Genomic DNA, 13,421 nt, shown 5'->3' with positions numbered 1-13,421 from the left:
CACATTTCTTAAGTCACCATACTGATTGAACTATTCCTTATTCAAAGCCAGCTCTTGCAGAGAAATTTGATAATTTCTTATCAATGATTTCAGTGATTCACCTTTTAAAATGATGTTGTAGTTAATTGTGTCTATGCTAAAGGGTAATTTAGCTGTGGAAACAATGCACACTTTAGTATTTCCTGTCCTTGTTGACAGCGTGATCAAATTGAATATCCAAGTATTTTTATCACAGTGCAGCAGAGGGAAGTACTTGTGTTTTTTTTTTTGTTTTTTTTTAAGAAAATGTAAAAAAAAAAAAAAAAGTGTCACCTCTACCAAGTACAAGTACAGGAGCAGTACAATCATGCACCAAAGGTGTATTTAAGTATGTGTTCTGATTTAGTAGAAATGGATGAAAGCATGTGTGCACAGAGACTTGAATGCATATTTAGAGCTCTTACTTTCTGTCCCACAGGAGTAAAGCGTACATGGTCCAAACCTTTCCGCATTCGAGGATTGAGCAAGAAGGAAAAGGGTACTCGCCCTGTGTAAGTTCTTGAAATGGATTTAACCAGACATTGTGTGTGTTACAGCTGAGTAGACTAACTGGATCAATGACAAGAGAAATAACCTGCTATTTTACATTTTTCCCCTCTGTCTTGCAGGGAAGCCTTGGAGCCAGAATGTGTTGTAAGTAGCCCACCAGTTCACTGGGAAAATCCATTCAATCTGTAGCTTTCAAGTACACTTAAACAAAGCATGATGAATAATAGTTGAGATTCTACCTAGGCAGGAGCAGTTCTGCAAGGGTATCAAATAAAATCCACAGCTGCATAAGGTTCAGTAGTCTATTCAGTTTTGTTCTTGTTGGTCAGTGATTGTGTTTTTTTATGTTTTGTTTTAAACCAGACTATTCTTGATAAAAATGTAAACAGAATAAGTTTGCATGATAAATTCTCCTAGCATCCATTCTGGGCTTCAGATACAGTGAGACTAACTTCCTGTTGCCACTTCTCAGTCTGGGGAACTTTTGTTTGATAGTGGGAGATTATTCCCTTGCACAGCGGGCATGCCTGGTTCTCTGAAACACAACCAGTGTTCAGAAGGAGAGCAACAGTGATCATCAAGCAACAAATCACTATCTGATTGATTTAAAGGGTAGTTTGGCAGGTTTATTTTTTCCAGGTTAATAAGTATATAGGTGGTATGAAGTTTTCATTTTATTTAGTTTTTCTTAAGATGTCTGAGGACCAACTGATCCAAGAAAAATGGGGGGGGGGGGCTGGCTATAAGCAGAATATTATAAAACATTAACATTGATTTCATTTGCAAGACCTATGAGAGTCTGATGATCACGGATTCAGAGTAGTTTGGGTAAAACAAAGTCTATATTGTGTCACAAAAAGCCTGTAAGAATGTTTAAGGTCTTCTGCACCAGGCCAAGATGACGATACATGATTTTCAGTTGTACAGAGTCTTAAGTTTGGTGTTAGTTCCGTTCCTAAATACCTTAAATTCCTAAATTTGCAAAGGCAGTAATATCAGTTATGGAATCTGTAGAGAAAGAGGTTATTCATAAGTGAATTGAATGCCCAAACCCAGATGATTTCAGTATCGGTTTTTAAGGTCATTATGCTGCAAGGGGTAGAGTAGAATGATAAAAGACCATCATTTTCCTCATATTGAATGAGAAACAGAACTTAAATGGTGTAATACATTTGCACACCTATTAAGGCATGTGCTTATTCCCACTGAAGACCACACATGCCTTTTGGAGACACTATCAACAGAAGAGCAGAAACATCTAAACACGCAGCCTGCCTATTATCCGGGGCATAATGTAAGGCAGTTTGGATCTGCAATAGTTGTGTTGAGGTTGCAGCTTGAAAAGTAATTGGAATGGAAACGAAATCAAATGTTGCAGACACCAGATGATTTTAAGCTGATTTGATGGGTAACTCATATGTTTATTTCATGAGACTGGCTATCACAAATATGGCATTAAACAGTTGCCCGTGAGGCTTTGTGACTGAAACAGTCGTTTTCTTGGGCATCTAAAAGGGGACATACTTCTTACTTGATTGTATCTCCTTTTTAAGTGCAAAGTCATGTCAGATCAGTGGATGCTGAGGACAATAAGTGACTGATATAGCTTTGAGTTGGAAGACACTCCTCTGATTTCTAGCATCTGGTATCCATTAGTGAATGTTCAGAAAGTTGTAGTATTGCCAGTTGGAAAAATCTTAGAAAAAAGGGGCTTAAACCCATATACAACCTTTTGGAGCAGGCAGCGTGTTTTCTATTTAAGACATTCCTGGTACCATATGTATTCTTCAGACCTACGCTATTTGAATTGGTCCTTTTAAAGTAACTCTTAAAAACGGAGCTGCTGTTTTGTAGGACAAATGTTCTTGACTCAATGCACAGGGAACTTGATGATGCAAATGCGCTTATACTTATAATAGAGTTCATCCAAAATTTCTGAAATTGTGGATCTGCCTTTTCTTTACAACAATTCTGGTGCTTCTGACAGCTACCATACCAGCTATTCATTGGAGCGATTTTTTTATCTATTACAACTAGAGATATAGCTCTATATATGGGACAGATAAATCTGGTTCTTGATGATCAGTAGCACTGATGAGTGATTCGAAAAGCCTGATTATATCAGCATGAGCATCCTGATCACAGATGTTTTTCTTTTTGGATGGAAGTGCTGTTAAAAGGTTGGTTTTTGGGAGCCTGAGTGTCCTAGTATTTTTGTGAGGGGAATCCATGTAGTTGACGCTAAAAGTATTTTGTACCCAAGGGAAAACTGTTCAGAATGAGTCAAGCAATGTTACCACATTTGCTTATATGAAACAACCAAAGTGGGACGCATCCTCCTTGCTTTATGTGACAGCACAACTGATTCTGTCTTGGGTAAAATCAGTTCTTACTTTATGCTGTTGGAATTTGGTGGAGATGTACTAAGATGTGTGGAGACATACTAAGTTGGGACTGTTACTCCAACTGTTTTTGGAAGAGATCCGCTGAGGAATAAAGGACTGAATTGCGTTTCTGTGTTAGAATGCAGGCAAAAATAAGCTTTACCAAAAAGTATGCCCTCTTTGAATTCTATAGATTGGATAACCATCTGTTCCTTAGGTGTAAAATTAGGTAAATACAACCTCAGATGAACAACACATCACATTTTACTATGTTATGATTTATTCAACAACAAAAAAAGCTAAAATAGAGAAGCCATGTGTGGGAAAACGTAAGTACACCTTATGATTCAGTAGCTTGTGGAGCCACCTTTAGCAGCAATAACTTCAAGTTATTGTTTTTATGTGTGACTATCAGTTTTGCACATTCATGCACAGCTCTCTTAAGGAACCACCACAGCATTTCACTAAGGTTGAGGTCTGTGCTTGGGATCATTGTCCCGTTGCATGACCCAATATCGGTCAAGCTTTAACCTCATATTTGACTCGAATCATCACCCCTCTGCCATTGGTATGAGGTGTTTGTGCTGATACGCTGTCCAAAGGACATTGCTCCAGAAGTGTTTGTTCAAATGCAACTTTGCAAACCTAAGCTGTGCTGCCATGTTCTTTTTCAAGAGAAGAGGCTCTCTTGACAACCCTTCCAACCCACCCATCTTTGTCTTTTTATAATTGTACTGCCATAAACATTATGATTTAACATGCTAACTGAGGGCCTGTAGCGTCTTAGATGTAACTCTTGCGTTTTTTGCAATTTCTCCGGACAGTGCACGGTATGACCTTGGGGTGAATTTGCCGGAAGGTCTGCTCCTGGGAAGATTTGCAACTGACTTTTAAATAACCTTTCGCACTGTAGAATGATTGACTTTACATTGTTTGGAAACAGCCTCATAACCCTTCCGAGATTCATGGTTAGCAACAATTGCTTCTTTAAGATCATTTCTGATGTCTTTTCTCCTTGGCATTGTGCTAACACACACCTAAATGCTCCAGGCTAGAGGTGGTCACACTTGCTGATTAATTAATCAAGGGTATTTGATTAGCAGCACCTGTCTGCTACTTAGCAGCTTAATTTCTATGAAAGCAAAGAGGGTGTACTTAGCATTTCACACATGGCTTCCTAATTTTGGCTTTATTTTTGTTGAATAAATCATGACACAGTGTAATGTTTCATGTTCATCTGAGGTTGTATTTTTTTTTTAGACCTGCTAAGGAACAGAGTGTTATTATACCCCGATATGTAAAAATACAACTGTATATATCATGTGTGTGCGTGTAAAGAGATAGATATAGATGTATAGAATTTTTTTTTGTGTTCTACCAATATCATATTACTGTATTTACTTTTTTTAGGATATTCCAGATGTAGATGAAGAAGGTTATACGATCCGTCCAGAAGATAATGTAACCAGTATCCTTTTATCTTAGTATGTTTGACCATAAAAAGTGAGGGCTGAAGACATTGGTAATGTTGACTTGTTTCACACAAAACCATCTTGCTCTATAGATCTTTTGATGCTTTTCTTATGAAATATTGTCTTAGTCATGTTCACGCACTGTTGGTTTATTTATGAACCTTAGAAAATATATTTTTTGGGGGGGTTGACCTGTATGAGTGAAATATGACAGATACATTCATGTAAAAAAATATATTTAAACACAAAAGTAACCAAGTACAGGTTTAGCATAGTAAAAAGGTGCTGTCCTATTTGCACTCTTGTATTTTTTTTTTTTTTTGCAAGGAATGATTAATTGTAACTTTTACTGTAACTTGTTACAGCCAATGATGTATTAAAACACTCCACCCACTCCCTGAACTTCCCTCTGAAGCTGAAACTAGGGCTGCAACTAACGATTATTTTAATAATCGATTAGTTGGCCGATTATTTTTCCGATTAATCGGATAAAAAAATGCAAATTTTTTTAATTTAAAATAATGTAATAAGAAACGTACAATTTACACTTTCATCTCTTTATCGCAATGGCCTCTCTCTATTCAACTTCTTATTTTAGTGACCTAATAATAAAAGCTACAAGAACCCAAACAAAGTGTTTCTCAAACTAGGTTTTAATACAAAGTTATTAGTAAATATTAATTCATATGTTAACTTTTTCATATTTAATAAAAACTATGAGAAAAAAAGCGTTGTTTATTTTCTTTTATTTACCAAACTGCCCCCAGTTATGCACATCTGACCCCCAGCTTGCCATTCTACCTCCAGAAATGCCTTATACATCCTATATGCCAGAGATTCCACTGTGCCCCCTGATATGCCACTGTGCCCCCGATATGCCTTATACTCCTTATATGCCAGTGATATGCAACTGAGCCCCCTGATATACCTTTTACCCCCAGATATGTCTTATGCCCCCCTGATATGCCAAATATCGATATGCCTTATATCCCCTATATGCCACTGTGCCCCCTGATATGCCTTATAATTTCCAATATGCCACTCGCCCCCATTTATGCCTTATACCTCCCTATATGCCACTGTGTACCCTGATATGCCACTCCGCCCCCCATAAATGCCCTGCTCCGCCCTGAAATTCATTATACTCCCTGATTCACCACTCTAACTCCCCCAGATATGCCATTCTGCCTCCCTGAAATTCATTATATACCCCCATACACCACTCTGCTGCCCTGAAATTCATTATACCCCCATACACTACTCTGCTACACTGAAATTCATTATACCCCCATACACCACTATAACTCACCCATACACCACTCTGCCTCCCCCTCCCATACACCACTCTGCCTCCCCCCCCTCCCATACACCACTCTGCCTCCTGCCCCCTCCCATACACCACTCTGCCTCCTCCCCCCCTCCCATACACCACTCTGCCTCCCCCCCCCATACACCACTCTGCCTCCTCCCCCCCTCCCATACACCACTCTGCCTCCTCCCTCCCTCCCATACACCACTCTGCCTCCCCCCTCCCATACACCACTCTGCCTCCTCCCCCCTCCCATACACCACTCTGCCTCCTCCCCCCTCCCATACACCACTCTGCCTCCTTCCCTCCCATACACCACTCTGTCCCCCCCCTCCCATACACCACTCTGCCTCCCCCCCTCCCATACACCACTCTGCCTCCTCCCCGCCTCCCATACACCACTCTGCCTCCTGTCAGCAACGGAGGTTCACAAGACACCAGGGAGCTGGGTAGAGAGGCAGAGTGGTGTATGGGAAGGGGAGGAGCCAGAGTGATTTATGGGAGGGTGGCTCCCATCCACAACTCTGCCTCCCCCCCCTCCCATACACCGCTCTGCCTCTCTCCCTGGTGTCTTGTGAGCCTCCGTTGCTGACAGGCACTCTCACTGCAGCTTCATAGAAGCCTCAGCGTAAGTAAAGGGCAGTAACGGAGGCTGTCTGTGCGCATCGTGCAGACCCCCACCAGCTGACAGAGGATGATCCCTCTGCAGGAGACCTCGATTCTCTGTCAGCCGGTGGGGGTCTGCACGATGTGCACAGACAGCCTCCGTTACTCACCTTCACTTCCACTTCTACATCATGTGATGCTGCCACTGCATCGTAGGAGCGGAAGTGGAAGGGAGAGGCGGAAGTTGTCTGTGTGCATCACAGGGACACCCACCGGCTGACGGGGAATCCAGGTCCCCTGCAGCGATGCGGGGATCTGGATTCTAGTGCTATAATCCGATCTCTGTTTGAGGTCGGATTATATAAGGAGAGGAGTTTTTCAGAGCATTTGCTCTGTAAAAAACCTCTTTTTGTAATAGATAAAAATCGATTCGACTAATTGATAATGAAAATCGATAATCGATTTTCATTATCGATTTTATCGATTAGTCGTTTCAGCCCTAGCTGAAACCTATGAGACTGCTGTTTTTTCCCCTGGTTAAGGCAATTAGGCACTGGGTACAGCATGTAACGGAGCCTGTCCTGGCTAGGAACAGTCCTTTGTAGTGTAAATGGTCCAGTAAGGCATCAGATCAGAGATCTCCATTGAGAAACGACCTCACTAGGAAGATGTCCTTCCATGTTTGCAGTAGAGGAGCTGCCTCTTCCCAGAGAGAACAGAGTGATAGAGAAAGGTAGAGTGATTAATAAGGGTGATCAAAGGGAAGGGGGAGAGAAAGGAAGGTTTAAAGATTGTGTGTTATGGCATGCAAGTGTGTGGATGCAAGGGCAAGTGTAGGCCAAGATGTTTGTGTAGGGACAATCGTGTTTACGGGCAGGCATTGTATGTGTGCACTCTGACTGTCTATCCATTACTGTTCCTGTTTTGGGCCACATGAAAAGGTAAGTGGGTTGTCTGAAATACTTAGGTGAGGTGCCTTAAGAGAATATATAGTTTGGTGTTTTTCTGGTGTTTAGGTGTAGTTTTACCCCCTAAAAGCATGGGATGCACCTTCCTTGATCAACTGGAACAAGTTGAAACCACTTTGCACTCTCATGGTTTGGTGGAAAAACAGAAATGCAGGTATAGATCAACTGAATAAAATATACAAACCCTGTATTTGCAGATACAGGGTAAATAAATAACACATGGAAACATAACGTTGCAGGTATGGAGCAACTGAATAACAATCCCAGCCTTTGAAGCATAGATCAAATGAAAAACTACAACCAAACTCAGCATTGAAGGTATAGATCAAGTAAATGCACGGGAACCCTATATTCCAGGCATAGATCATACGTCACACACCTCAAATGCCAGCCCTGGTGCCCAGATTGGACACAGATACATGACTCGCCCAGTTTTTGTTCTACATTTTCATGCAAATTTCTTGCACTTGTCCCTGAAGCTATGGCAGCTGGGACAGGATCGCTCCATTGGGAGTGATCAAAGGCTTGTGTGGGCTTTTTCCTTTTTTTTCTTTTTTATTAGAAGACGATCTTGAATATAAGACGAGCAAATACGGTATTTCCATTACTCCAGTGATGGTGTGTGCTTTACAGCACTCCAGCTAACCTTTGGCATTATGCATGGTGATCCTAGCTTGTTTTCAGCTGCTCGGCCATTGAAATGAGGCTACCAACACACAGTGCTTGTGCGGATGTTGCTTCAAGAGGCAGTTAGGAACTCCATAGCGAATGATGCTATAGAGGGTTGGTAGGAGCTCTTACTCCTAGACTCTTCTACTTTACAATAATATAATCTACTGGATCTTGCAGGCCATACATTGAACAAAATGACTTGTGGCAATAGTGGCATCCTATGACCGTGCCATGTTTAAAGTCATGGAGCGCTTCACTACTACCAATATTTGTCTATAGATGCTGTTGTGTTTGACTTTATACACCTGTTGGTAATCGTTGTGGCTGAAACACCTAAACTCCGTAATTAGGAGGGATGTCCACATTCTGGTCATAAAGTGAATCAGGGCCTGGTAAGTACCGGTTTCCCACTTGTAATTGTGGTCATAGGTCACCCAGACTATGTAAAGATAGCATGCTTACTGAGAAGTATGGCTCTATATTATAGGTCACCACACCAAAATATGCTTAGACAGCATTTCAACAGCATTAAAAAATACAAGTAAACTCAGGTTTGTTTTCTTATTGCATAGATGTGTGATCTTTCTCATAGTTTTGCACCCGAAACATAGTTTTCTATACATTTGTTTTCTTATTCGTTCATGTATCCAGGTACATTTACTTTGCTTTGGATGCTAAACTGTAAACTTTGTAAGCACTTACTGATCTTAACAACAGTCCAGGGGGCAATGCAGTTCACTGCTGCTCCTCAAGCGACTCTGATTTTGATGATGATGATGAGCCTCGGAGATTCCGAATTCTAATCAAACCCCCTCAGGCTGGAGAGCATGACGGAGACCAGGAAGCTGAGATGAAGAGGCTACGGGACACAGTGGGATATCTGATGCAGCCACCAGCTGCAGGGGTAAAAATGTTTTAACATTTTGTTTTGAAGTATGGTAAGAGTTTCTTACTATAGATTTAGCTGATTATGGGTGCTTGATTCACATTATAGTTTTTTCTTTGCAGGTGTCTGTGAGGCGACAGACTACACGTGAGTGCAACATCTAGAAATTCTAACTCTTGCACTCACTCCAAGCCTGCATATATGGAGTACTTACTAAAATCAGTTCTTCAACCAATATAAGAAACTAAAATCAAGTGACAAAATTAGTTTATAAGCATGTGTTTTTGTCCAGACATAACATAAAATTTTGTATGTTTTCATAGATACTTAACATGTCTTAGCCCTTTGTCCTCTTGCATTGTCCAGAAAACCCCCCACACTGAAGTGATTTTCAAACTATACATTAAGGAGAAACATTCTAATGTGCTTATTACTTTATTAAGAGACCAATGTTTTTCAGACTCTGATTTGTTTAAACGTTTCCCACACAAAATCCATTAAAAAAAACCTTGCAAATTTGTTGATTTTATTTTCACCTTACCCGAAAAGTAACGCTCATCCAAACATTAAATAGGTGCTGTAGTTCGTGCTGGTGTTGCTTCTGGAGATTCCCAAGGACTTGCTTACACAGGTGAGTTGTCCATGACTGCTAGTAAGAGACTGTACTCGTATATGTTTTTACCACCACTGAGTACCTGATCTTTTGTATATGATCTCTACAGATAAAGGTTCTGCTACTTTATCCAGCACTCCTCCATCCTCGCTCCCTAGCAGGTAGATGAATTTTCTCCTTAAGCTTAATTTTCCCAAAAGAGAAGTTTACAATGGTTGGTTACATTTCTTTAAAATGCCCTAGGATTGTTGTATTCAAAATAGTCATCCCTCTCAACTGGCTGTATCCATTACCATTTTCTTTGGTACAGATGCTTCACCTAGATATCTGTGCCAAGAGCTGTCATACAGTATAATATAAATCTGTGCCTAGCCAGAAAATAGGCATTAGTGCACTTTTCAGACCATGTGACATCAACCTCATTTCAGTTAATGTGACTTACAGTTTGTCTCTGTTGGACAGACAATAATTCCAACAGTATCAATATGATCTACGCATTCGATACTCAAATAAAAAGTGCTAGATTTTGTGCTCACTGGCATTATTATCCTTAAGCTGTTTTTAAATTAAGTTTTGCTTTTTAACTATACTTATTTTATGAATGTCTTTTTAGCTCTGATATCGGTTCTGTCTGCCGCTCCCTTCCTTCCCAGTTTGGTCCTCTACTGGAATCTGCCTTTGAGTCTGAAAATTTTACAGGTAAATTGAGTTTATTTAGAAATGATTGTTCTAAATGGCTGGGTAAATGTATATGCAATCTGAAAACAAACCTTTGTTGGGTTTTTTTTTTTTGTTTTTTTTTATGAAAATCTGAAATATATCTCTCCTCTGTTTCCTCTTTACCTTGTCATACTTGTAGCCTGTTTAAAACTAGACAGTCTATGAATAGATCCACAGACGAACACTCAACTGTAAAAATTAAGCTCGTAGGTTTTTACAGCAGGCAGACGTGTGCTTACTGGTGTAGGTATGGCATGTGTATATATAAAGTTTGTTCATAATGAGCACAAATTGTGTGGGTACACCCCTCACTTTTTTGTAAATATTTTATATCTCCATGTGACAACACTGAAGAAATGACACTTATTGTGTCAATGTACAGCCTGTATAACACTGTAAATGTGTTGTCCCCTTAAAAATAACTCAACACACAGCTATTAATGTCTAAACCTTGGCAACAAATGCGAGTATACCCCTAAGTGGAAATGTCCAAGTTGGGCCCAAAGTGTCTATTTTGTGTGGCCACCATAATTTTCCAGCACTGCCTTAACCTTCACAGAGATGTTAGAGACCTTGCGCTCACCCACCTTCCGTTTGAGGATGCCTCACAGATGCTCAATAGGGTTTAGATCTGGAGACATGCTTAGCCAGTCCATCCCCTTTACCCTCAGCTTATTTAGCAAGACACAAGTAGTCATCTTGGATGTGTGTTTGGGGTCGTTATCATGTTGGAATACTGCCCTGCGGCCCAGTCCCCGAAGGAAAAGGGATCGTGCTCTGCTTCAGTATGTCCATAGTACATGTTGGCATTCATGGTTCCCTCAGTGAACTGTAGCTCCCCAGTGCCGGCAGCACACATGCAATTTTACAGTTTTTAAGTTGGTCTTTCCTGCGTTACATGTTTTTAAGCAGAGCAGATTGTCGATTTTGATAAGCTTCCAATACACTGTGATTGTTGGGTTGCCTGTTTCCCTTGTATTGTGAATTACATCGGTGTGTGTGTATATGTCTGTGTGTGTGTGTATATATAGATGTGTGTATATATAGATATATATATTGTGTATGTGATTATACTTATTTTGGTCTTCACTTTTATAGGGTGCCAGTCATACAATCTCAACTCTAGCCCATCTCCTTTTTCCTCCTCTTCGCCAGAGAACGTGGAAGACTCTGGCTTGGACTCTCCTTTCCATCCTTTCTCTGGACCTTCACCGGATTCTCGTCCCTGGACTCCTCGTGATGATTCTTCCCCTGGTGATTCCCTTTTGGCGCCACCCTCCTGCTCTGAATCCCCAGATGATCTCCCTAGTGATATTGCTTCTGACCTGCAGACATCTGGAAGCTTAGAAGCTTGGGAGGAAAAAGTAACAAATGACAGCCCTCCAGTCATAACAACCTTGGGCACAACAGAATCCCCTTCAAATAAACCTGGTTAGTATGTGGACAGGTAGTCATGATATTGGAACACTTTTCTATCGTTTTGCTTGATATAGTAAGCATGTAAGAGTTCATATTATGTTTTATGGTAATTGTTCTGTGGTTGAACTGCAATCTGTCATCCCAATATTAAAAAAAAAAAAAAAAAAAAAGTTCTCATTATGAAGTCCCTAGCCCAAGATGGTAACATATGCCTGTAGATCTTTTTCCTAAACAGAAAATAGCTAGTGTTAGTCAAAGGGGCAAATGCGTAAGGGGGAATCTGTAGAATCCTCCCATGCAAAAGGGACACCGTTTACATTTTTAAGGGACCTTGCATCTCATGCATTAAAGGGCATATGATGGCTGGAGTGTCCCTAATGATTAGGTAGGATGTTTTTTATTTATTTATTTATTTTTATACATGTAGTAGACATGGATATTCATCAGCCATACCAAAACTTGTCTGTGTTAAGTTTATTTCAACCAGACCATGATCAGTTACATTATTCCATGCTTTGAGGAGAGGCCTTTAGGGTGTCAAGAAGTGGTAAAGCTCCCACTGAATAAACTTATACAAGTAGACTCATTGCTAATAAGTTTGTGTCTTTTACTTCTTGTTTTTGCCAATTATAGGTCAATTTCAAAAAGAGTTATTCAAAATATATAATATAATTTCTAGTTACCATGGTTGCACTAAATGACCAGAGCAGTTTTGCTGACTTTATTCAACTCTGCCCACTATGGCACAAGTAGGGCTTTCTTTTGAAATGGTAATTATATATACCATAGTTTAGTATTAAAATTAGGGGGGAAAAGGAAATGTTTTAACAATTTCCACTCTAAAAACTATATAAACACCAAAACATATCGCAAGGAGAGCACGTAAGGAAAAAAGGTATATACAAATTAAATCTTTATTAAACACTATGATTTAAATACATATAAAAAATATATAATATAAAAGCATCTTGGCACCAAGACACATATAGGAAGGTACATATGAACAGGGGCACAGGACTACAGGAACTATGATGGAAATACGTATGTATATGCCCCCTGACGAAGCTCATTGTAGCGAAACATACGTTGGCGTTGGTACGTTTGGACTTGGCACCATTCATTACCAGGCTTTTTGCTGTTTTCAGCCTTTCTTTTAGGTTTGGTTAGTAACTTTTGAGCACCGATGTACCATTGCAGTATGTTATTTAATTTGTTCATTTTCACAAGGATCGCTTTGGTCATCCTTTCCTTTTTGTGCCTTCATATACAGACATTTCCATCCTAGTTCCTGTAGTCCTGTGCCCCTGTTCATATGTACCTTCCTATATGTGTCTTGGTGCCGAGATGCTTTTATATTATATATTTTTTATATGTATTTAAATCATAGTGTTTAATAAAGATTTACTTTGTATATGCCTTTTTTCCTTACGTGCTCTCCTTGCAATATGTTTTGGTGTTTATAAATGTACAGTGCACGCACCTCTACCACTATTGGTAGTTTGTTCATTTTTGGCGACTATAAAAACTATATATAACCAGTGCAAATGGGGAAAAAAACACCAAAAGTGTATTTAGGTATTTGTCCTGTTTTGGGAAACACCACATATGCCTGGTAGTTTTTATTTATTTTGCCTCGTACAGAGTTAAATATGAATGACACTCATCGCTGTTTCTAAGCAAGATTTAGAAAATAACAATTTTAAAAAAGATGTCATCCCACTTTTGATTAAACCATTTTAGTGTCAGTCTGTCCTAAACATTACAGTTAAAAAAAAAAAAAAAAAATCATTTTAACAAGCTCATTATTTCAGTAATTTTTTCCCCTTGGGTACATGGAATTACTG

General features: G+C 39.8%; 1 protein-coding gene and 1 long non-coding RNA gene across 2 annotated transcripts in view; one reads left to right on the top strand and one right to left on the bottom strand.

Annotated features, from left to right (window-relative positions):
* The window catches only part of LOC128492003 (uncharacterized), a 108,813-nt gene that overhangs the window by 24,541 nt on the left and 70,851 nt on the right, over positions 1-13,421 (bottom strand). The gene's annotated exons all lie outside the window — the stretch shown is intronic.
* Positions 1-13,421, top strand: part of FCHO1 (FCH and mu domain containing endocytic adaptor 1) — a 77,202-nt gene that overhangs the window by 39,754 nt on the left and 24,027 nt on the right. Inside the window, exons 12-20 of the mRNA XM_053464406.1 lie at positions 458-530; positions 648-672; positions 4,323-4,380; positions 8,662-8,843; positions 8,948-8,972; positions 9,400-9,456; positions 9,548-9,599; positions 10,052-10,137; positions 11,257-11,589. Of these exons, the coding sequence (XP_053320381.1) occupies positions 458-530; positions 648-672; positions 4,323-4,380; positions 8,662-8,843; positions 8,948-8,972; positions 9,400-9,456; positions 9,548-9,599; positions 10,052-10,137; positions 11,257-11,589 (891 nt within the window). The remainder of the gene's footprint in view (positions 1-457; positions 531-647; positions 673-4,322; positions 4,381-8,661; positions 8,844-8,947; positions 8,973-9,399; positions 9,457-9,547; positions 9,600-10,051; positions 10,138-11,256; positions 11,590-13,421) is intronic.

The sequence above is a fragment of the Spea bombifrons genome, chromosome 1 (assembly GCF_027358695.1).
Source record: "Spea bombifrons isolate aSpeBom1 chromosome 1, aSpeBom1.2.pri, whole genome shotgun sequence".
In the NCBI taxonomy this organism is placed as follows: Eukaryota; Metazoa; Chordata; class Amphibia; order Anura; family Pelobatidae; genus Spea; species Spea bombifrons.
This window is presented reverse-complemented; position numbering and strand designations above follow the sequence as displayed.